At 67.0% G+C, this 20,385-nt stretch overlaps 4 protein-coding genes across 4 annotated transcripts; 1 reads left to right on the top strand and 3 right to left on the bottom strand.

The window, feature by feature from the left end:
• Positions 1–4,472: 4,472 nt before the first annotated feature.
• On the bottom strand, positions 4,473–5,351 carry EMIHUDRAFT_213749 (hypothetical protein; the record flags this gene model as incomplete). Its single annotated transcript, XM_005764835.1, has 1 exon — positions 4,473–5,351. One exon carries the CDS (start codon positions 5,349–5,351, stop codon positions 4,473–4,475), a length of 879 nt encoding a protein of 292 aa, XP_005764892.1.
• Positions 5,352–5,779: 428 nt separating this feature from the next.
• Positions 5,780–6,196, top strand: EMIHUDRAFT_67092 (hypothetical protein; the record flags this gene model as incomplete). Its single annotated transcript, XM_005764834.1, has 1 exon — positions 5,780–6,196. One exon carries the CDS (start codon positions 5,780–5,782, stop codon positions 6,194–6,196), a length of 417 nt encoding a protein of 138 aa, XP_005764891.1.
• A 5,980-nt stretch (positions 6,197–12,176) lies between these two features.
• Positions 12,177–13,061, bottom strand: EMIHUDRAFT_55040 (hypothetical protein; the record flags this gene model as incomplete). Its single annotated transcript, XM_005764833.1, has 1 exon — positions 12,177–13,061. A coding segment is annotated over one exon (885 nt), but the record flags the coding sequence as incomplete, so codon positions are not given.
• Positions 13,062–18,704: 5,643 nt separating this feature from the next.
• On the bottom strand, positions 18,705–20,327 carry EMIHUDRAFT_104314 (hypothetical protein; the record flags this gene model as incomplete). Its single annotated transcript, XM_005764832.1, has 1 exon — positions 18,705–20,327. One exon carries the CDS (start codon positions 20,325–20,327, stop codon positions 18,705–18,707), a length of 1,623 nt encoding a protein of 540 aa, XP_005764889.1.
• Between the last annotated feature and the right edge of the window lie 58 nt (positions 20,328–20,385).

Below are 20,385 nucleotides of genomic sequence, written 5' to 3'. Positions count from 1 at the left end.
CCGTCGGAAAACACGCCCGCGTGGATCGCGTTACGCCAATCCTCGCTACCCAGCGCGGCCAAAGGATATCAACCTCGAGGACCTCGGCAGATCGCGGCCTGCGTGAACGACGTCTCGATTTCGGGCCCGGAGTTGTGCGTTTATGTGAACGTAGCTGCGCGAGTCCCGCACGGCGCGCTGCACTGGCACACGAGGCCAGGCGCACCCGTCTGTACGGTGGCGCGGCACGACAGTGCAGCGCGGGCCCGAGCAGCCGCCGGCGGAGCACCTCCTCGAGGGCAAGACCATCCACCGCGGCGGGCCTCACTACATGAGCGCTCGGGCGCGCGACTATGGCCAGGGCGGCGCTCTCGCAGACAGGGCGAACCTGGTCCAGCGCGACTACGAGGCGCGGGCGGCGGCACTCGATGCCAAGCCGCACGTGCAGGCATGGAACAACGGCTCGAGGGACGCCGTTTCCTCCGTGCTGCGCTCGTTTGGCACCGTGCGCAGCCTCGTTGTCGGGGCCTACGCGGAGGCGCCGGACGACCTGCACCAGGTGTTCGACTGTGTGGTGGAGTCGGCATCCAAGCAGCACTGGAGGCGGATCGGCGCGCGTAGCGCGAAGGAGGCGCGGTCCTACTTCGCTACGACGCTGCGGCGGGCGTGGGGCGTGCACTTTGCGCGCGAGTTCGCGCGGCACCGCATCCGACGCGTGGTGTTCGTGGGGGCCCCGCGGCGACAGCCGGGCAGGCTCTCGCGACGGCCGATGGAGACTGGCCAGCGCTGTCGGCGGGCGAGTTTGCGGCGCACGCGCTGCGCGTAGGCGGCGCGTGGGCGGGCGGCCCGCCCGGCCGTCGGTGAGCACCGGACGCGAGGGTCGGTCGGCTCTTAACTAGCTGTATATAGTCGCGATCTGCCGGCGTGCGTATGAGCTCACTAGCTAGAGCTCACACTAGAGGCCGTCATCGCATTCGCCTTCCTGGGACCCAGCGCTGACTTCTGACTGTCGTTGCTGTCTCTCTCCCTTCTCGACTGTCTGTGCTTGTGCGTCTTGGGTGCGGAGTTGTGCGTTTATGTGAACGACGTCTCTTCACACCTGAAGACCATTGACAAACCGCACAGCGATTTGCCAGGAATGCAGTGCGTCCGGAGCCTGACGAACCTCGACGTCGAGCCGCTCCGCGAGCACCTCGCCTCGTGCGGCCAGCCCTTCAAGACGTCCGAGCTCTACGCCACCGCCGACGCCTCGCGCTTCGCAGACACCTCCGTCCGCCTCTCCGAGTCGCGTGCGATCGTGGACCCAAAGCTGGCCGCCCTGAGCGAGGCGCGCGCGTGGCCCGTCACCCCAGTCGTCCCTGTGTGGGTATGAGCCAAGCCTCCTGTGACGGTCGGTCGCTTACACGCTACTAGGCGCTCGTCAAGGAGATCTCTGCGAGCGACACGCAGTACGACTACGTGCTCTGCCCCGACAACATCACCCACATAAAGTACTCGGCGGGCGGCTTCTTTAAGCGGCACACCGACCACTGCCGCGGCGCGAGCAACCTGATCGAGGAGTTTACGCTCGTCGTCAACGTGAACCCGGACAACGTGCCGTGCGAGGGCGGCTCGACCGTGATCCACCTGCCCTCGGGCAGCGCCTCAACCTTCGCGACCACCTTCGACCAGACCACACAGCTCGGCGGCGGGCTGCTCTTCCGCAAGGACCTCGAGCACGAGGGGCTGCCGGTCCGTCCGGCGTGCTGCTCTCGGCGGCGGTGAACTGCGCCTCTTCACGCTCAGTGATGTGGACAGGTCGCGTCCGGCGAGAAGCACCTCCTCTGCATGAACGTGTGGGGCCGCCGCCTGAAGCAGGGCCAGGTGCTCCTCGTGACCTTTGAGGATGCCCCCGCCTCGTCCACCTCGGACGCCTCGGCGCTGCGCGCGGCGAGCCTCGCCAAGACGCACGCCCTCGCGGCGGAGGAGGCGGAGGCGTCGCACGCGCTCAAGCTCGTCATCGACGGGGCGAACCGCCTCGCCGACGAGGCGGAGGCCCCGCGGCCGGCCGTGGTGCGCTACGCGGCGCCCGAGGGGGTCGACTTTGACACGTTTGATCTCGTCTGCCGCATCTGCCGGCGCATGCACCTGACGGCCGCGATGCTCGAGGGCGAGGCGCGGCAGCGGGCCATCGACTACTTCTTCCCCGGCGCCTTCTTCAAGTGGGAGAACCTGCTGCTCGAGCAGGCCGGCTTGGCCGAGCCCTCCTACCCGGCCACCCCCTCGTCCGAGCTCGTCTTCGACAGCATGCTGCTCGCGCAGCCGCAGCCCGACGACGCCGCGGCCGATCTCGACGTGATCGTGACGGGGTCGGCCGAGCGAACGCGGGTGGTCGCAGAGCTGGCGCGGGAGCTCGAGCTGCCGTACGTGGAGTTCAGCTTTGCGTTCGTCAAGGGAGACTTCACCGACACTGGCGGCGACGAGCCGCTCACGCAGGTCTGGCTCTCGCTTGGAGGCTACGACTCGATCTTCTCTTTCCAACGAGTGCACAAGGCGAGAGGCGACGGCCACTCCAGCATCGGTGTCCAGACGCTCTCGCTCGCGCAGTACCTTGCGCACAAGGACGTGTTCCGTGTGGCGCACCGCTCGCCCTTCACGCAGCGCGCAAAGTACGTGCCCTACTCGGCACTCGATGCGGTGCCCGACGAGTTCAATCCGGTCAAGAGGGACTTCTCCGAGATCGAGGATCCCAACGGCTGGGGGGTAGGGGAGAACCTCAACCAGACTTACTGCTACGGCCTGCGCGCCGCAACCGCGTCCATCGAGACAAATCAGATGGCCAGCGTGAGCAAAGAGGCGTTTCGGGTCGAGTTCGAGCAGGAAGAAGGCCTGGAGGGAGAGGTCTACGACGAGGCTGAGTTCGAGCGCGCATGGCGAGGACGCGTGGCGAAGATGAGTTCGAGTACGAGTGCGATGGTCTCCCTGGCCTTCGAGCACGACCAGTCGATTCCTACGTCGCTCGAGTACCTGCCTGGCGGCAGCTCCTTCGACGAGGCGAGCTCTGCGCGGGCGAAGGCGCAGCCGTGGCACGCGGAGGCTGCTGCGGCGGCTGCGCTGCGCAAGGACGCGCTCAAGGAGAAGATGGAGAAGGAGCGTGCCCCGCACAAGGAGAGCTTTCGTGCTCACTACGCAGAGTGCCATGAGGGCTACACCGAGGATGAGTTCGAGGCCGCGTGGGAGATGCAAAAGCACGAAGAGCACGACCTTTACGGCGACGTGAGTGAGTATTCCCGCTCGGACCCGACCCTTGCAGAGGACGACGGCGACCACGGCGTGGCGGCGCCGGTGGGGGCGTGGCTCTTCCACCGCGACGAGCACGGCAAGACGTGCTTCAACGAGGCGGAGGCGCGCGCGGCGTGCGAGCTCATCGCCGCGATCAAGCTCGACGAGCGAGTCGTCGCCGCGATGGCGGACACGGAGTTCGTCTTCCCACAGGAGCACGCCAGTGCTCAGGCCTACGTGTGCAACGGCGAGGAGTACGGCGAGTTTGTGCTGCTGCAGGTGTGTGCCGGGGCCTGTATGCACAAGCCCGGTATGCAAACTACTCCGTCCCATCTGTATAGGTGACTGGCGTCGTGCGGCTCGAGGCCAAGCCGGAGCTGGTCAAGGCGGCGAAGGAGGAGGAGGTGGCGAGGCGCAAGGAGCGACGGGAGGCCTTCCTGCGGCAAGAGCAGAAGCGCGAGGCCGAGGAGGCTGAGCGCAACGCCAAGAGGGCCAGGATCGCCGCCGGAGAGGAGGTCGAGGAGGAGGAGGCTGAGGAGGAGGAGGTCGACGAGTAGAGGAGTTCTGGAGAGGAGGCCCGGGGGGCGGGGGGGGGGCGTATCCGGACCGTCGCGGTCGTCGCGAAGGGGCTGTGACGGGAGACGCGCACGGGGGGCTGAGAGAGGGGTTTCGTGTGTGACAGCGAGCGAGCCAGCGTGGCGGGGCCTGCGCAGGCGGGGTGGGGTGGGGAGTCGGCGCGTGTGCGCCTGCGGAGAGGCGACTTGAGAGGCGGACGCAGTATTGACATTTCCTCAACGTCCCCGGAACAAGCCTACAACAAGCGCTTTTACCTGGTCTGCGATGCATCACGTCATTAGAGAGTGCGCGGCGGCGGGGCCCCGTGAGCCGTGTCGAGCACCAATAGAAGCACCTGGTCGCTGGTGAGATGCTGAAGCGAAGTGTGAACAGAAGGTGCGTCGCCGGCTCCGCCTCCGGCGGCAGATCACTCACCTGCGACGGCCAGCTCACCGTGCCGCGATCGCACAGAATGTACCACATGACGACCAGCCGCTCTTGCCCCCCTTAGCCTTGGCGCGTTTTTCAGAATTTCAGTTTTCACGCCTCTCTCTCTCGTGTTGCGGCGCCGGCGGCGACGCGGATCATCTCCATCAAATAACAATATAACGATTAACTTTCTTATAACCCACCGAGCGCCGAAGCGCCGTGTCGCGACAACAACGAAGTGTAGAAAATTAGGCGGAAATATCACACGGCGCTTGCGCTCCCAGGTCTCTATCGCGCTCAGTGGGTTGAGCCTCGTCCTTCCACCCGGCAAGCGAGCCCACAAAGCTTCGCACCGCTGCGTCGTACACGCCTGGGTGGCGGCGGTAGTGCTCGCAGTGTGGCGAGCCCTCAAATCGGCGGAGCTGCACGTCGCAGCCCACCTCTGCGCGCCGCTGGGCAAAAGCCTCGATCCCACGCGCCGGCACGAGAGAATCCGCGCCAGAGTACATGAAGAGCTCTGGCCGAGGCGCGTTGACAGCCGGGTCGCTGAGCTGCGGAAAATCGCCCAGCGGAGGCTCCACGCCTTTGATGGGCGCCAGCGCCTGCGCGGCGAGGGCGTTGGCCGAGACGCGGCCGAGGAGCGCCAGCCGCTCGCGGAGTGGCAGGCCGGACGTGGACAGCCATCCCACCAGCGGCGCTTGCGCGGGCCAGAGGGAGCGGCTAGGAGCAGAGTCGTACACGGTGGCGTCGAAGCTGAGCGGACAGCCCGCCTCGCGCGCGCGCTTCAGCAGCGTGAGCAGCAGCAGCGCTCCGCCGTTGGAGAAGACGTGAGGCACGATCAGCGAGTCCTCTGGCTGCGAGCGCACGGTGTGCAGCAGATTGTCGGCGACCCACTCGATCCCCGTGAGCCGTGCCGGCTGAAACGTCATCGCAAGATCCGTTGTGGCGGTCGCTGTCCGCATCCCGAGCCCGTGCCACAGCCGCGCGTGCTTCTGGACGTGACGGTACGAGCCGGCCGTCCAACCGAGCAACAGCGCGAGGCCCTGCGTGCGTGGCGGCGTGCCGCCGCGGCCGGTGCGCGGTGGTATGTACAAGGACGTGGTGCCGCAGCCGCGGAAGAGGGACATTGCGGTAGCTCGGAGCGACGACCGCGGGCTCGCACGCTGCGACACCTCGCTGACAGCTTGTGCGCGGAGCTTTTCTTTCTTTTTGGGAGATCTGACTCTGGCGTATCGCGAAAACAGAAACGCCGAAGCCGCTCGTGCGCACAAACTGAATTCGTATATTTTTTGCGTTTATCTGAGACGCGCCGTCTCCTGGCGAGTAGAGGCCCCGCCCACCCAGGGTACCCCTCTCGAGGGACCCATTGGGGGGGGGGGCTCTCGCCCCCCGGGGGGGCCGGGCTCTGCTCCAAGAGACCTCGAAGTGCGTGCGTGTGCCTCTACTCGCCCACGCCGTCTCGATCTACCACCTCGCTGAGCAGCCTTCCATGCTCGCATCGCGACTACGACTTGCGTCACGCCCGGCGATGCGCCCGCCAGCGCGCGGCCTCAAGATGAGCATCACAAAGGCGCCTCCCGGCTTCCGAGAGGTCATCCTCATCGAGTCTGGCGTTGGTACGGACCAGCACGGCCAGGACCTCACCAAGGCCTGTGTGCGGGCGTGCAAGGACGCCATCTCCTTCAACTCGGTCCCGTCCCTCGAGCGGCTGGTGCCCGGAGGGGCAGGCAACGCCCTCCTCCGCCTTCAGCTCGCGGTGCCGTTTGACTCCAGCGCGGACGGGCTGCCCACGCCGCCTGCGATTGATATGGCGGAGGTGCAGGCGTGCTTCGCCTACGGCAAGCTGCTGCCGGTCGAGATTTTGCAGGGTGGGGCGCGGTTCGAGTCGATGTGCTCCGTGCCGTCGCTCGGCGACTCTGCTGAGGACAGCTCCTGGGTCTATGCCATCGCCTGCGTGACAGTCGGGTACTGAGCGAGGCGGCGGAGGCGGGCTGGCGGCGGTGAGCGAGCCAGAAGGACCGCGGCGCGCACCCGCTCGGCGCTGCCGACTCGACGCGTGAAGGGGCGCCAGAGGACGAGAGGGCGAGGGCGAAGCCGCCGTCGCGGCGCGGCTGAAGCGCGCCACTCCACGTCAGCAGGCAGCTTCTCCGCCCCTCCCCCGCCGGCGCCCCCCGCCCCGCCCCCTCCCACCGCGGTGCCGCCCCGAGGATGAGCAACAAGAGGCCGCTTCGAGGCGCCGGCGCCCTCGCGCCTGCCCGCGCGAGTGGCCGCCGCCCGCTGAAGAGTCAAACCCCCGAAGAGAGTAATGCGGCTGACGTGGCGGCACCCGCACACCCCCCTGCCCACCGCACCTCGGAGCCACCCGCTCTCGGGCCTGCTTCACCGCCTTTGCTGCTCTCGCCTCGCAGGTCTGGGAGAGGGATGGCACGTACCCTCGCTGGTAACGTCCTGCTGCGCCTCCCGAAAGCACCGCCAACGCGTGGACCAGCGACCCCAGCGTCACAGGGTGATATGCGTTTGGGACGTGCGCGGTATAGTCAGGCTACGCGTGGACTACGACACAGACAGTGTGTACAGAGAGACTGAGTCTGAGAGACCCTCTCCCTGTGGCGTGTGCATGGGCGTGTGCGGTGTAGTCGGTAGAGCCGTATATGCCGCCGCGGCTGCTCTCTTATACACCGGCTATCCCGCCGCGGCTTCGCCACACATGCGCTCGATCATCACATTCTAAATTTGCCTCTGGCTCTCCAGCCGGATGAAACACGCGGATGGGATATACCGGACATACCCCGCCTCGTCTTCGCCTCAAAAGAGCACAATGCACATCTTCCCCACTCCACGCGCTGACCGCTGAGCTCCGTGGCCGTCCGACACGTCTCGCTCGGGGTGTTGTGTGTGTGCACACGCGCTGGCCTGAGAGTGAGACCTGGGCTGCGTGCCGCCTCTCCGGGCAAGGTGCCCCCCCCCTCCCCCCCCCCCCCCCTTCCCTCGGCCATCGCACGCGGCAGACAAGCTGCGTGCTGCGTGCGTTGCCACCTCAAATAGCAGGAGCACCAGCCCCCGCGAATTGTTCAGCAGATAACGCAGCGGAAGCCCGTGCCGTCCTCGGCCTCCTCCTCGCCCGACACCTCGTCGGCGTCCTCAAACTCCTGCCCCGACATCTCCCCGGACTCCTCCCCGTCGACCTCCTCCTCCTCGGACTCCTCCGCAGACTCCTCCTCCTCAGCCTCCTCCTCCTCGACCTCCTCTCCGGCGGCGATCCTGGCCCTCTTGGCGTTGCGCTCAGCCTCCTCGGCCTCGCGCTTCTGCTCTTGCCGCAGGAAGGCCTCCCGTCGCTCCTTGCGCCTCGCCACCTCCTCCTCCTTCGCCGCCTTGACCAGCTCCGGCTTGGCCTCGAGCCGCACGACGCCAGTCACCTACCCAGCAACGGTCGACGGAGGGCTGTTGGAGCGCGCGAGCATGCAGTGTTGCGACCCGGGCGGTGCGGGCCTGAAGCAGCTCAAACTCGCCGTACGCCTCCCCGTTGCAGACGAAGTCGCGGGTGCTGGCGTGCTCCTGTGGGAAGACGAACTCCGTGTCCGCCATCGCGGCGACCACGCGCTCGTCGAGCTTGATCGCGGCGATGAGCTCGCACGCCGCGCGCGCCTCCGCCTCGTTGAAGCACGTCTTGCCGTGCTCGTCGCGGTGGAAGAGCCACGCCCCCGCCGGCGCCGCCACGCCGTGGTCGCCGTCGTCCTCTGCAAGGGTCGGGTCCCGATCGACGCACCCGTACTTGTCACGTTGGATCTCGCGGGCTTCATGGTCATCGAACTGATATTCCTCCCATCCATTCTCGAAGTCATCCTCGTCCTCGAAGTCATCCTCGAACTCGACCCGAAACGCCTCCTTCCTCTTCGCTAGCTCCTTCTCCATTTTCTCCTTGAGCGCGTCGAGGATCGGCCGCACCTCGTCCTTGCGCAGCGCAGCCGCCGCAGCAGCCTCCGCGTGCCACGGCTGCGCCTTCGCGCGCGCAGAGCTCGCCTCGTCGAAGGAGCTGCCGCCCGGCAGGTACTCGAGCGACGTAGGAATCGACTGGTCGTGCTTGAAGGCCAGCGACAGCATCGCATTCGTCTCGATGGACGAGTCGGCTGCAGCGCGCAGGCCATAGCAATAGGCCTGCTCCAAGCATTCCCATCCCTCGTCCCCAAATGAGTCGCCCTCCAGATCACGGAAGTTCCTCTTAAGCTGGTTGAACTCTCCGGGCACCGCATCGAGTGCCGAGTAGGGCACGTACTTTGCGCGCTGCGTGAAGGGCGAGCGGTGCGCCACACGGAACACGTCCTTGTGCGCAAGGTACTGCGCGAGCGAGAGCGTCTGGACACCGATGCTGGAGTGGCCGTCGCCTCTCGCCTTGTGCACTCGTTGGAAAGAGAAGATCGAGTCGTAGCCTCCAAGCGAGAGCCAGACCTGCGTGAGCGGCTCGTCGCCGCCAGTGTCGGTGAAGTCTCCCTTGACGAACGCAAAGCTGAACTCCACGTACGGCAGCTCGAGCTCCCGCGCCAGCTCTGCGACCACCCGCGTTCGCTCGGCCGACCCCGTCACGATCACGTCGAGATCGGCCGCGGCGTCGTCGGGCTGCGGCTGCGCGAGCAGCATGCTGTCGAAGACGAGCTCGGACGAGGGGGTGGCCGGGTAGGAGGGCTCGGCCAAGCCGGCCTGCTCGAGCAGCAGGTTCTCCCACTTGAAGAAGGCGCCGGGGAAGAAGTAGTCGATGGCCCGCTGCCGCGCCTCGCCCTCGAGCATCGCGGCCGTCAGGTGCATGCGCCGGCAGATGCGGCAGACGAGATCAAACGTGTCAAAGTCGACCCCCTCGGGCGCCGCGTAGCGCACCACGGCCGGGCGCGGGGCCTCCGCCTCGTCGGCGAGGCGGTTCGCCCCGTCGATGACGAGCTTGAGCGCGTGCGACGCCTCCGCCTCCTCCGCCGCGAGGGCGTGCGTCTTGGCGAGGCTCGCCGCGCGCAGCGCCGAGGCGTCCGAGGTGGACGAGGCGGGGGCATCCTCAAAGGTCACGAGGAGCACCTGGCCCTGCTTCAGGCGGCGGCCCCACACGTTCATGCAGAGGAGGTGCTTCTCGCCGGACGCGACCTGTCCACATCACTGAGCGTGAAGAGGCGCAGTTCACCGCCGCCGAGAGCAGCACGCCGGACGGACCGGCAGCCCCTCGTGCTCGAGGTCCTTGCGGAAGAGCAGCCCGCCGCCGAGCTGTGTGGTCTGGTCGAAGGTGGTCGCGAAGGTTGAGGCGCTGCCCGAGGGCAGGTGGATCACGGTCGAGCCGCCCTCGCACGGCACGTTGTCCGGGTTCACGTTGACGACGAGCGTAAACTCCTCGATCAGGTTGCTCGCGCCGCGGCAGTGGTCGGTGTGCCGCTTAAAGAAGCCGCCCGCCGAGTACTTTATGTGGGTGATGTTGTCGGGGCAGAGCACGTAGTCGTACTGCGTGTCGCTCGCAGAGATCTCCTTGACGAGCGCCTAGTAGCGTGTAAGCGACCGACCGTCACAGGAGGCTTGGCTCATACCCACACAGGGACGACTGGGGTGACGGGCCACGCGCGCGCCTCGCTCAGGGCGGCCAGCTTTGGGTCCACGATCGCACGCGACTCGGAGAGGCGGACGGAGGTGTCTGCGAAGCGCGAGGCGTCGGCGGTGGCGTAGAGCTCGGACGTCTTGAAGGGCTGGCCGCACGAGGCGAGGTGCTCGCGGAGCGGCTCGACGTCGAGGTTCGTCAGGCTCCGGACGCACTGCATTCCTGGCAAATCGCTGTGCGGTTTGTCAATGGTCTTCAGGTGTGAAGAGACGTCGTTCACATAAACGCACAACTCCGCACCCAAGACGCACAAGCACAGACAGTCGAGAAGGGAGAGAGACAGCAACGACAGTCAGAAGTCAGCGCTGGGTCCCAGGAAGGCGAATGCGATGACGGCCTCTAGTGTGAGCTCTAGCTAGTGAGCTCATACGCACGCCGGCAGATCGCGACTATACTCGAGTATACAGCTAGTTAAGAGCCGACCGACCCTCGCGTCCGGTGCTCACCGACGGCCGGGCGGGCCGCCCGCCCACGCGCCGCCTACGCGCAGCGCGTGCGCCGCAAACTCGCCCGCCGACAGCGCTGGCCAGTCTCCATCGGCCGTCGCGAGAGGCCTGCCCGGCTGTCGCCGCGGGGCCCCCACGAACACCACGCGTCGGATGCGGTGCCGCGCGAACTCGCGCGCAAAGTGCACGCCCCACGCCCGCCGCAGCGTCGTAGCGAAGTAGGACCGCGCCTCCTTCGCGCTACGCGCGCCGATCCGCCTCCAGTGCTGCTTGGATGCCGACTCCACCACACAGTCGAACACCTGGTGCAGGTCGTCCGGCGCCTCCGCGTAGGCCCCGACAACGAGGCTGCGCACGGTGCCAAACGAGCGCAGCACGGAGGAAACGGCGTCCCTCGAGCCGTTGTTCCATGCCTGCACGTGCGGCTTGGCATCGAGTGCCGCCGCCCGCGCCTCGTAGTCGCGCTGGACCAGGTTCGCCCTGTCTGCGACAGCGCCGCCCTGGCCATAGTCGCGCGCCCGAGCGCTCATGTAGTGAGGCCCGCCGCGGTGGATGGTCTTGCCCTCGAGGAGGTGCTCCGCCGGCAGCTGCTCGGGCCCGCGCTGCACTGTCGTGCCGCGCCACCGTACAGACGGGTGCGCCTGGCCTCGTGTGCCAGTGCAGCGCGCCGTGCGGGACTCGCGCAGCTACGTTCACATAAACGCACAACTCCGGGCCCGAAATCGAGACGTCGTTCACGCAGGCCGCGATCTGCCGAGGTCCTCGAGGTTGATATCCTTTGGCCGCGCTGGGTAGCGAGGATTGGCGTAACGCGATCCACGCGGGCGTGTTTTCCGACGGGGCCGACCGACCGTCAGTGCCGGAGTTGCCCCTTCTCCGCGAGACTCCCCGTGCTAAAGTTCGAGCGAGGGTTATGGATTCTCTGGTAGAACGGGTACGAGATGTATGTAGGGAGTATTCGCAAAGAGGAGCCCCGCGCACGCACGACTCCGCAGGAGAAACCCCTCCCGCCCGTGCTTGCGCAGCGCGCAGCAGGCTGCTCCTCCTTCGTGGAGTCCCAGATCACAAAACAGGGGCAGTCGGTTCACGATGCATCGCGACGTCGAGATGGCTGCCCGACGTCGCGATGCATCGCGCCGAGGCAACCACGGCGCCCCGCGACCACCCCGTTGTCCCTTGTCCCTTCCCGCATCTCTCTCTACCTCGCGCTTTTGAGGCGGGCGACGGGGAGGGTGCGGACGAGGAACGTTCTTCGTTTGTAGAAGAGTATTGTGGAATTCGATACCAAACAGACGTCAACACACCGCTGACTATGCACGTAGCTCGCGACGAGACGTCTGCGCTATCCGACTCGTTCCCTCAACCGCGAGCACCGACCGCCACTCCAGAGTCCAGTTCCAGTCTCTCTGACTCTGTGTACGACTTGCTGACTCTCTCTCTCTGTCTCTCTCTCCGCGCGCGACCCCCGCGCGACCCCCGCGCCGCGCCACAGCACAGCACACACAGCGCCCGCCTGTGCGCCTGTCAGGTACGTGTGCCCTCTTTACCACGCTATACCCACATGCATACGAACCAAATTGACATTGATCTCCTACAGCTACATACGTACACATCTGAGCCGCAAAAAACACGCGCCAACGTCAGGAAGAGGACTGTCGTCTTCGCATTGGCGACGTGCGGCGGTCTGCGCCCCGCAGCCCTCCCTCGCCCCCGCACGTGATGACCCAAAGGAAGACCGATCGCCCCCTGCTAACTAGCACCCTCGCCACATCCAGCTTTTCCTGCATCTTTTTATTGCGCAGGGAGGCGGCAACGCCTGACCTGCACCCGGAGACCTGCTTCGGATGGATGCGCAAGTCCCCGTTGCGGTCGGGGGTGAGGAGGAGCATCGCGGCGTCGTTGCCCTTCTCTTGAGCCGCGTTGTCGACATCAACAAAGTAGTCTCGCGCCGAGAAGACGGTGATGAGATGGCCGGCGTGCATCACCTTGAAGCCCTCCTTGACAAACTGGTGCGACCGGATCACAACCTTGATGTCGTTACGCCTGCAAAAGTCGATCGTCACGTCGGGTCCAAACTCAGGGACGTGCTCTCCGCGCCCGCTCTGGTGGACGCCCCTCCGCATGAAGTGGTCCGAGTCGCTTGGGTCGCTCCAGACGGCGTGGAAGGCGGCCCGCGCGACGACGCTCTCGGCCAGCGCGTCGTCGCGCACCTCGAGCTCCCTCAGGGGCCGCTCAACGTGGGCGAGGTCGTGGATGTCCCAGCTGCCGTCGCCCACGCCGCCGTGCATCACCATCACGGCGTGGCCCAGCCACGCCGCCAGCGGAAGGAGCTCAAAGGTCTGGTGGGAAGTGTCGTAGAGCTTCCAGCCGAACGGCGCGGGAAAGCGCGATTTGCAATGCGCCTTGAAACCGCAGGCGCCCAAGTTTTCGTTGACGCTGCGAAACTCGTGGTTGCCGCGGATGAGGAAGACGCGCTCCGGGTAGACGATCTTGAGGGCAAACAGCAGGGCGACGACCTCCAGCTGGTGCGGGCCGCGATCGACAAAGTCGCCGTTGAAGACGTACGTGATGGACTGCACGTCGCCGATGCCGTGGCTGGGGAAGCCATACACGGAGAAGAGGAGCAGCAACGAGCGAAGCTGCCCGTGCACGTCGCCAAAAACCTTGCAGGGCGCTGGCACGCACACCACTGTCGGCTGCTCTCGCACAGCCTCCGCGCAGGCGGTGGCGAGCAGGCAGAAGTTCTCCGCCTCGTCGCGCCCAAGAACCGGATTGTGCCGAGTCTCGCCCGTGAGGAGGCGGTGGAGGAGGGCGTCGCGCCCGCCCACGTTCCAGCCAGAGTCGATGCAGTCTGGCTCCGAGCGGATGGAGTTCACGACCTGGGCCGCCTCCCGGATAAGTCCGGTTGCCAGCTCATAGACCTGAGAGCCGCGCTGGGTGGCGTGGGGACCTCGCCATCCGCCCCGTGCCCGGAGCTCATCGCTGAGCTGCAGGTCGCCCGCGACCGCGTAGCTCCTGATCTCGATTGTCCGCGGATCCGACCAACCTGTAGAGACGCCCTCCTTCTCCCGAAGCTTCTCGCCGGCACCTGAGGCAATTTCGTTCCGTCCATCAATCACCACGGTGTGGTAGACCTGGCGCAAAGCGCGCGCGCTCCCCTCCGCAGCGGAACTGCGAGGCACGAGCGCTTCGCTGGGGCCCTCGGTCCACACCGAGCGGCGTTTGCCCATGGGCGGCGGCCCTCGATGTGCGGCGAATGCGGCGAACAGAAATGCGGCGAACAGGAGCGTCGTGCGTCCTGAACGCGCGCGAACTGCGATGCCGAAGAAGGAACAAATTTTCTTTATACACGCGTACACGCGCTCCTCGTCGCCTCGAAGGCCTCTTCTGCCGGCTCCTCCGTTTGCGGCTACGACTCCGAGGCGCCGGAGGAGATCCATCCAGAACGAGGCGCTCTACCGGGCCTGCCGCGCGTACGGCTTAGGTGAGCAATTCCTCGCTGCGGCGCAGGACGAGGGCACATTCGGCGAGTGGCTCGACGAGCTACCCTTCGAGGTGGCTGCGACCGCCCGCTGCTCAAGCACCACGCGCGCTCCGGCGCGTGGGGGCGTGGGTCGAGCTCTCGCCCGGCAACCCTAGCCAGGCCTCACGCGCTGGCCGCGACCGCGACCGCTCGAGCCCGAACTGCCCGTCAGACATGTCGGAATTGTCGGAGAATAGCGACTAGCACACCTCTGAGTCCCAGAAACCCGAGGAGTCACACAGTCCACCTGTGTGATGCACGCCCTGCGAGCGGGGCGGGGTGCGCACTGTCCCTCTGTGTTCGTGTGCGTCGCCCATCTCTCCCTGCGTCCCTGGAGATGACTGTTTATTTTATTTCCTGTGGGAGGACTCTGTCTCTGCTGACAGGGTTTGCGATGAGGAGCGACCCGAAGGGTTTCTCGACCAATAAGACGGAAAGCGTTCTTTCAGGCACAGGACTGGCACCTGTGTTAGTGCCAGTGCGCGCCACCTGTGTTAGGCCAGTGCGCGCGCCGTCCGCACTTGGGTGTCGCCGATCTTTTCTTGCTCTTCGGAACCTCTCTCGTTCCAAGTCGGGGCTGAATGCCCGTGCTCCACCTCCTGCTCGTTGCCTGGCTCCTCCCGCTGTGTGCGCTCTGCTTCTTCCCGCTCGCGGTCCGGCTCGGGAGGCTTCTCCTCATCCGCGCTCGCCGCCGCCCGCCGTCGCGCCCTCTGCGCGCCGTCTTTCTCCACCCGGACCTCGGCATCGGCGGCGCGGAGCGGCTCGTTGTGGACGCGGCATCGGTGCTGCAGGCGCGTGGGCACTCTGTCCTCATCGTCACCTCCCACCACGACCGCAGCCGCTGCTTTGAGGAGACGCGTGATGGCACGCTCGCCGTGGCTGTCGCCGGCGCCGTCGTGCCACGCCACGTCCGCGGCCGGCTGCACGTGCTGTGCGCGACGGTGCGTGGCCTGGCGGGCGCTGTGTGGCTGCTGGCGAGCGAGCCGGGCTGCGACGTGGCGGTCGTGGACCAGGTGGCGCCTCCGGTCGCGCTGCTGCGGCTCGCCGGCGCGCGCCCGTTTGCGGCGGCTGGTCCGCGGCCGCGCGGCACCCGAGGTTGCGACTCCTGCGGTAGGCGTGCCCGTCGTCTTTTACTGCCACTTCCCCGACAAACTCCTCGCCACCGGAGAGGCTGCTGGTGCCGCGGGCTCGGCCTCGCTGCTGCCGCGCCCGCGCGGCCCGCTCGCGCTGGTGCGCGCCGCGTACCGGCTGCCGTTCGACCTGCTCGAGGAGCTCTGCACGGGGGCGGCGTCGGCGGTCCTCGTCAACTCGGCCTACACCGCGTCCGTCTTCGCCGCCTCCTTCCCGCTCCTGCGCAGGCTGGGCTGCACGCCGTCCGTCCTCCACCCCTCCATCTCCCTCGCCAACAACAGGCTGCTCGCGTGGCCCGCGCCGGCAGAGGCGGCCTCCTCTCGCCCCGCCCCGCCCCCTCTCCGCCGCGCAGACGCGTCCCCTCACCCGCCCAACCCCTCCCCCGCTGCCAGGACAACTTCACCCTCGTCTCCCTCAACCGGTTCGAGCGCAAGAAGGAGCGCAGCCCGCCGCGCCCCTCCGCCGGAAGCCTCCCCGGAGCCGCCCGTGAGCCTCCCGCCAGTAGGACCTCGCACTCGCGCTGCGCGCGCTCGCGCACTTGCGCGCCGGCGGCGGCGCGGGCGGCGGCGGCGGTGCGGCGGTGCGGCTCGTGCTTGCGGGTGGCTTGGACGAGCGTCTACCGGAGCAGGTCGCTTGCCACGCCGAGCTGCTCGCCGAGGCAGGCGCGCTCGGGCTGCAGGAGTGCGTCGAGCTGCGCACGAACGTGTCTGCGGAGGAGCGGGGTGCGTTGTTTGCGCGGGCGGGCGCGGTGGTCTACACGCCCTCCTTTGAGCACTTTGGCATCGTGCCGCTCGAGGCGATGGCGGCGGGTCGGCCGGTGATCGCAGTCGCGCTCGGCGGCCCGTGCGAGTCGGTCGCGCACGGCGAGACGGGGTGGCTGTGCGAGCCGACGCCCGCCGCTTTTGCCGCCGCTTACGCCGAGGCGGCCGGCCTCGACGCCGCCGGCGAGCTGTGCGCGCGCGGGCTCGCGGCGCGCTCGCGCGTCGAGGCGCACTTCTCGCTCGACGCGTTTGGCGAGGCGCTCGAGGGTCACCTCGTGCGGGCGGCGAGGCGGCCGCGGGCCGAGTCTGGCAGCGGCAGGGAGGAGAAGAAGGGGCGGTAGAGGCGCTGGAGAGGGTGAGCCACTTTGGACTTTTCGGATTCGGTCCTCTAATGCCTAATGCGCAAATTGTTCCAGAATGCAGTATTAGCAAGTAAAATGAAAAAAAGACACGAGCGTTTGAGTCGCTGCGTGGGCCTGTTCCTTTTAGCTTTTTACCCATCTCACAGTAGAGAGGTGTCTGTTTTTATTTATTTATTTGCGTCGCGAGTTACACGAGTACGGCAGTTAGCGGTGTGCCACCTAGCACCTTCCCCTTCTTCTGCACTTGAGGCAAACCCCCCACTTTGGGACCTGTTTGAGGCGGTGTGGCGGCACTCACAGGGCACGGGAAGCTCTCCCGCCGCGTCTGCGTGGCCCGCCCGAGCCGCGGGGAACGGCGCGCGCCCCTCCCGGCGGAGCTGGGTGCGGCAGACGGGCCCACGGGTCGGTTCCGGGCCGATTTGGGGCCGTTCTGTGTAGTTCTGGGTCAAAATCGAGCTACACAGTTAAGAATCTCGCCCCCACGGATGGTACTTTTTGATTTTTCTAGCCACGATCCTCGCCCGGGCCCGTGAGGCCATGGGAACGCCCTCGGATTGTACAGCAACCTCCACTAGCCACAACCGTGGGCCCTCAACCGCGTATCGGTGTCGCGGCAAAATAGCCTTCAGACGCGGTCTTGTCGTTATAAATCGGCCAATCTGGCCCCTCTGACACAAGTTTTGCTTTGGGACGCACCGCAGCACGGCGGAGTCGAGATCCGGCGCGCAAACATCAAAAGTACCACAAATCGGGCCCGGCTAGACCTGCCACTGGAGGCGCACAAAATAGAGGCGATTTTGTGGTGGGAAAGCGAAAGATGGCCAGAACGGGGCGCCGCGCGCTCGGGAGCGCTCGCCGCTCGCAGGCCAACTCCTCCCCAGCACGGTGCGTGCGTGCGCTGAGGTTGAACTCGATGCCGCGACTTCACAGCCTCCGCCGTGAAGCTTCAGGAGGGCGGACGCTTTCGGAGCCATGTTTTGGCGCAGCGCTTCGCCGGCTGTCATCTCAGTCCATGGTCGGTCCACAACGATTCCCAGGCGTGCCCGCACGCTCCTCAGGGGAGTGGGCACGCCTCTTGCTATCCTGAAGCGCGCGTCAAGCCTGCTCGACCGTGAGCTTGCTCAGCGAACAGTTTTTCAACAGACGTTGAGCGACGGGCGTGAATCTCCCACACACTCGCCAACTCCTGACTGAGCAGGCCTAGTACCCATGTGATAGCCCCACTGATCCATCCCATGCGATCGGGCGCCGCTCGGACCCCACCTTCGAGCAGGATTCCTCGCGGCAACACAACTCGGCGCTCTCGATGTGCGCGCTAGGCAGTCTCAACGCCGATTACTGCCGAGCGCGCACGACTCGTAGGCGTACCGGCGTGCCGCTGGCATACTACGCGACGGTGGAGGCGCGTGGGCTTGCTCAAAAGGCATGCATCTGTCGGAGAGTGTGCCGCAAGACCTGATGTGCCTCCGCTCCAGGTGTGTGGCAGTTCGATGGATCCAGCCCAGCGACCTCTACGTGACGATTGAGGACTGCTCTTCCTCTCCGGCCGAGCCTCCAGTCCCTGCCACCGTGCACTGGCGCCAGCGAGCTGCATTTACATCCCGCACACGCGATCGGCAGTCGAGTTACAACCCGCAGCTGTGCTGTGTGCGCGCGCACTCGAGACGTGGTTCGGCGATCTCTCGGCGACCACTCGTCGACTCGCGCTCGGACGCGAGGTGCGTGCTCGCCTGTCTCCCCCGGGAAGGACACGGCCATTTTCAGCGAGATCTGTGGAATCATCCTCACCACCCTGCCCTCACGCCACCCAACCCGTCCGGCTGCTGCCATACTGGGACATTAGTGCAATATTTGTGCTGCCCTCGCCATCCGACGCGTGTGCTCCGCTCCCCGCAGGCGAGGATCGCCGTCGCGCACCAACACGCTTCGTCCGGGAGGCGCGCGGCGCGACCCGCGTTGCGAGAGCGTCGGCGGAGCCCGCGTGCCGGCCCTCTCTCGGCCCGCCGCCGGGGCCCAGAGGGCGCAGATTCGGCCCCCCAGGGTCAAAGAGGGCGGTTCTGACACCGACAAGCGGTGCTTTCGTGGACCCCACGAGCTCGCGTTCATCCGCTAAAAAACATTTATTTACCCGCAGTTTGCCTCAAGTGCTTCTGCCACGCCTACAGACATGTACATTGTTGTAGTAAGACAGTAGTGTGCTCTGAGGACACGCCATGGGAGCCGATGTGAGCCACACTCACCCGAATCCCCGAATCCAGAGAGACGGAGAGGAGCGAGACCAACCACAAAACTCTCTCCCCGGCTCTCCGCGGGGTATACCCCCCCCCCTCTCGTCTCCCGCGGCTCCCGCTCGGAGCTGCACCCCGCCGGCTGCTGGCGTGTTGGCCGGGGGATCCGGCGATCCGGCTTCTGCGATCTCGGAAACGGGTAAAATGACGAAACGGAAAGGGTTTGTTATCGTTTTTTCACTTGTTTTTTCGCGGCGCGGTGTGCGCAGTGTGCGGGCGGCGCGGGCGGCGGACGCTGGCCAGCGTCCGGAGCTCTGCGCCGCTAGCCCTGTGCGCGGCGCGCGTCCTCGACATGGCGGTCCTCGAGTTACACTCTATTCGCGCGACATTATAGCCAAAGAAACGGTCATCCCTCGTCGCACGGGGCACACATTAGGTGCGCGGCGTCCGACGGGGCGCCGTAGTCGGTGCAAAAAACGACGACGTCCTTTCCCGCAAAGCCAAGGCGCGCGGAGCGGACGGCGGGGTGCTTCTCGAGCAAGTAGGCGACAAGCGACGGGTGTGACGTCACCGGCCGGCCGCTGCGGAGCCGCCGGCCGGGGAACAGGCGGGAGAAGACACAGCAGGGCACGACGGCGAACGGCGTGCGGGCGGCGAGCGCCGCGTCGACGATGGCCTCCGTCACCTCGTCCGTGTGCAAGCCGACGACGAGCGCCGCGCCGCGCACGAGGGCCATCCCTGCCTCGCCGCCCGCCTCTCCAAACAGCTCTCGCCGCACGCCAAAGGGCTCGCAGCCCGACTTGCGCAGCAGCTTGCGCTGCCACTTTGCGAGCGCCGACGGACGCGGGTCGATGAGCGTCGCCCGCTGCCCGGCCAGCGTCAAGTGCAGAGACAGCTCTCCCCGCCCGCCCGCGACGTCGAGGACGCCGCTCCTCCCGCCGGCCTCGCCGCCCGCACCGCCGAGCTCGCGAGGCACCGGCGCGTCGCCCGCCGTCGCCGGGCCGGACGGCGCCTCGAGCCGGCGCGTCAGGATCGCTGCGCCGGGCCCGCAGGGCGGCGGCGGCAGCGCGGCGGCGCCGAGGCGCGCGTAGAAGTCGAGGAGGTGCGGCGATGAGGCGGCGACGCTGCCGGTGAGCTTATGCAGCCCCATCGACGCCGCGAGGGCTGAGCCCGACCGCAGGAGCAGCGCTCCGAGCCCCCTCCTCCGCAGGGCGGCGTCGACGCACAGGTTTGCGACGTGCAGCGAGGCGGTGAGCCGGCAGAGCAGCGCGAAGCCGACCGGCTCCCTTCGCGACGGGAGCCAGCAGAGGAGGACAAGGCAACGCTCCGGGTCGTGCACCCCGCACAGCGTCTCGAGCAAGTCCTCCTCCTCCTCCTCCTCTCCCTCCTCCCCGGCGTCGGCCAGCTCGGGGAAGGCGGCGCGGGCGAGGCGGCGCACGCTCGCCGTGTACGGGCGCGCCCCCTCGACGCTCGATTGCGTCACGGCCGGCTCCTCCAAGACGTGCGCGAACGAACGCAGTATCCACTCGCCAAAGATGCGCGCCCGCTCGGTGCGCGGCGCCTCCCCGTCGCCGTGCACGCCATCGTCGCCGTCAGGGTCGGCGTCGGCCGCGGTGCTCGTAGAAGGAGGCTGTTTGGCCTCGGAGCGCGGCCTCAGCGGCGGCGGCGGCGGCAGCGCGGTGGCAGTGGGCTCGCCGTCGAGCGAGACCCGCCGCCGCTCGCCCGTGTTGGAGGCAACGCTGAGCGAGAGGACGGTCGCCTCCCGCACATGCAGCACGCTGCCGCTGCCGGCCAGCTCGCGTGCGTGGACCGTTACGCGGAGGGCGTCGCCTGGCCGCAGCGAGCGCTTGAGCTGGCGCAGTGCGCCGTCGTCCATCACTCCTTCGGCGCTAGCCGACTTGAACATTAGCTGGTGCGTAACACCGGCGGCATCGACGAGGCCGCAAAAGAAGAGGTGCTGCCCGACGCGGCGCAGGCGTTCCGCCTCACCGACGATATCCTCCTGCACGGCGACCGCAGTTGCGGGCATGTGTGTGCGTGTGCTTGGCGCAAGGCCTCCACCACCACCACGAAAAGACGTCCACAAG

Source organism: Emiliania huxleyi (genome assembly GCF_000372725.1).
Source record: "Emiliania huxleyi CCMP1516 unplaced genomic scaffold EMIHUscaffold_58, whole genome shotgun sequence".
NCBI classification, from domain to species: Eukaryota; Haptophyta; order Isochrysidales; family Noelaerhabdaceae; genus Emiliania; species Emiliania huxleyi.
The sequence above is the reverse complement of the archived record's forward strand: the minus strand, read 5'-3'. Positions and strand labels throughout refer to the sequence as shown.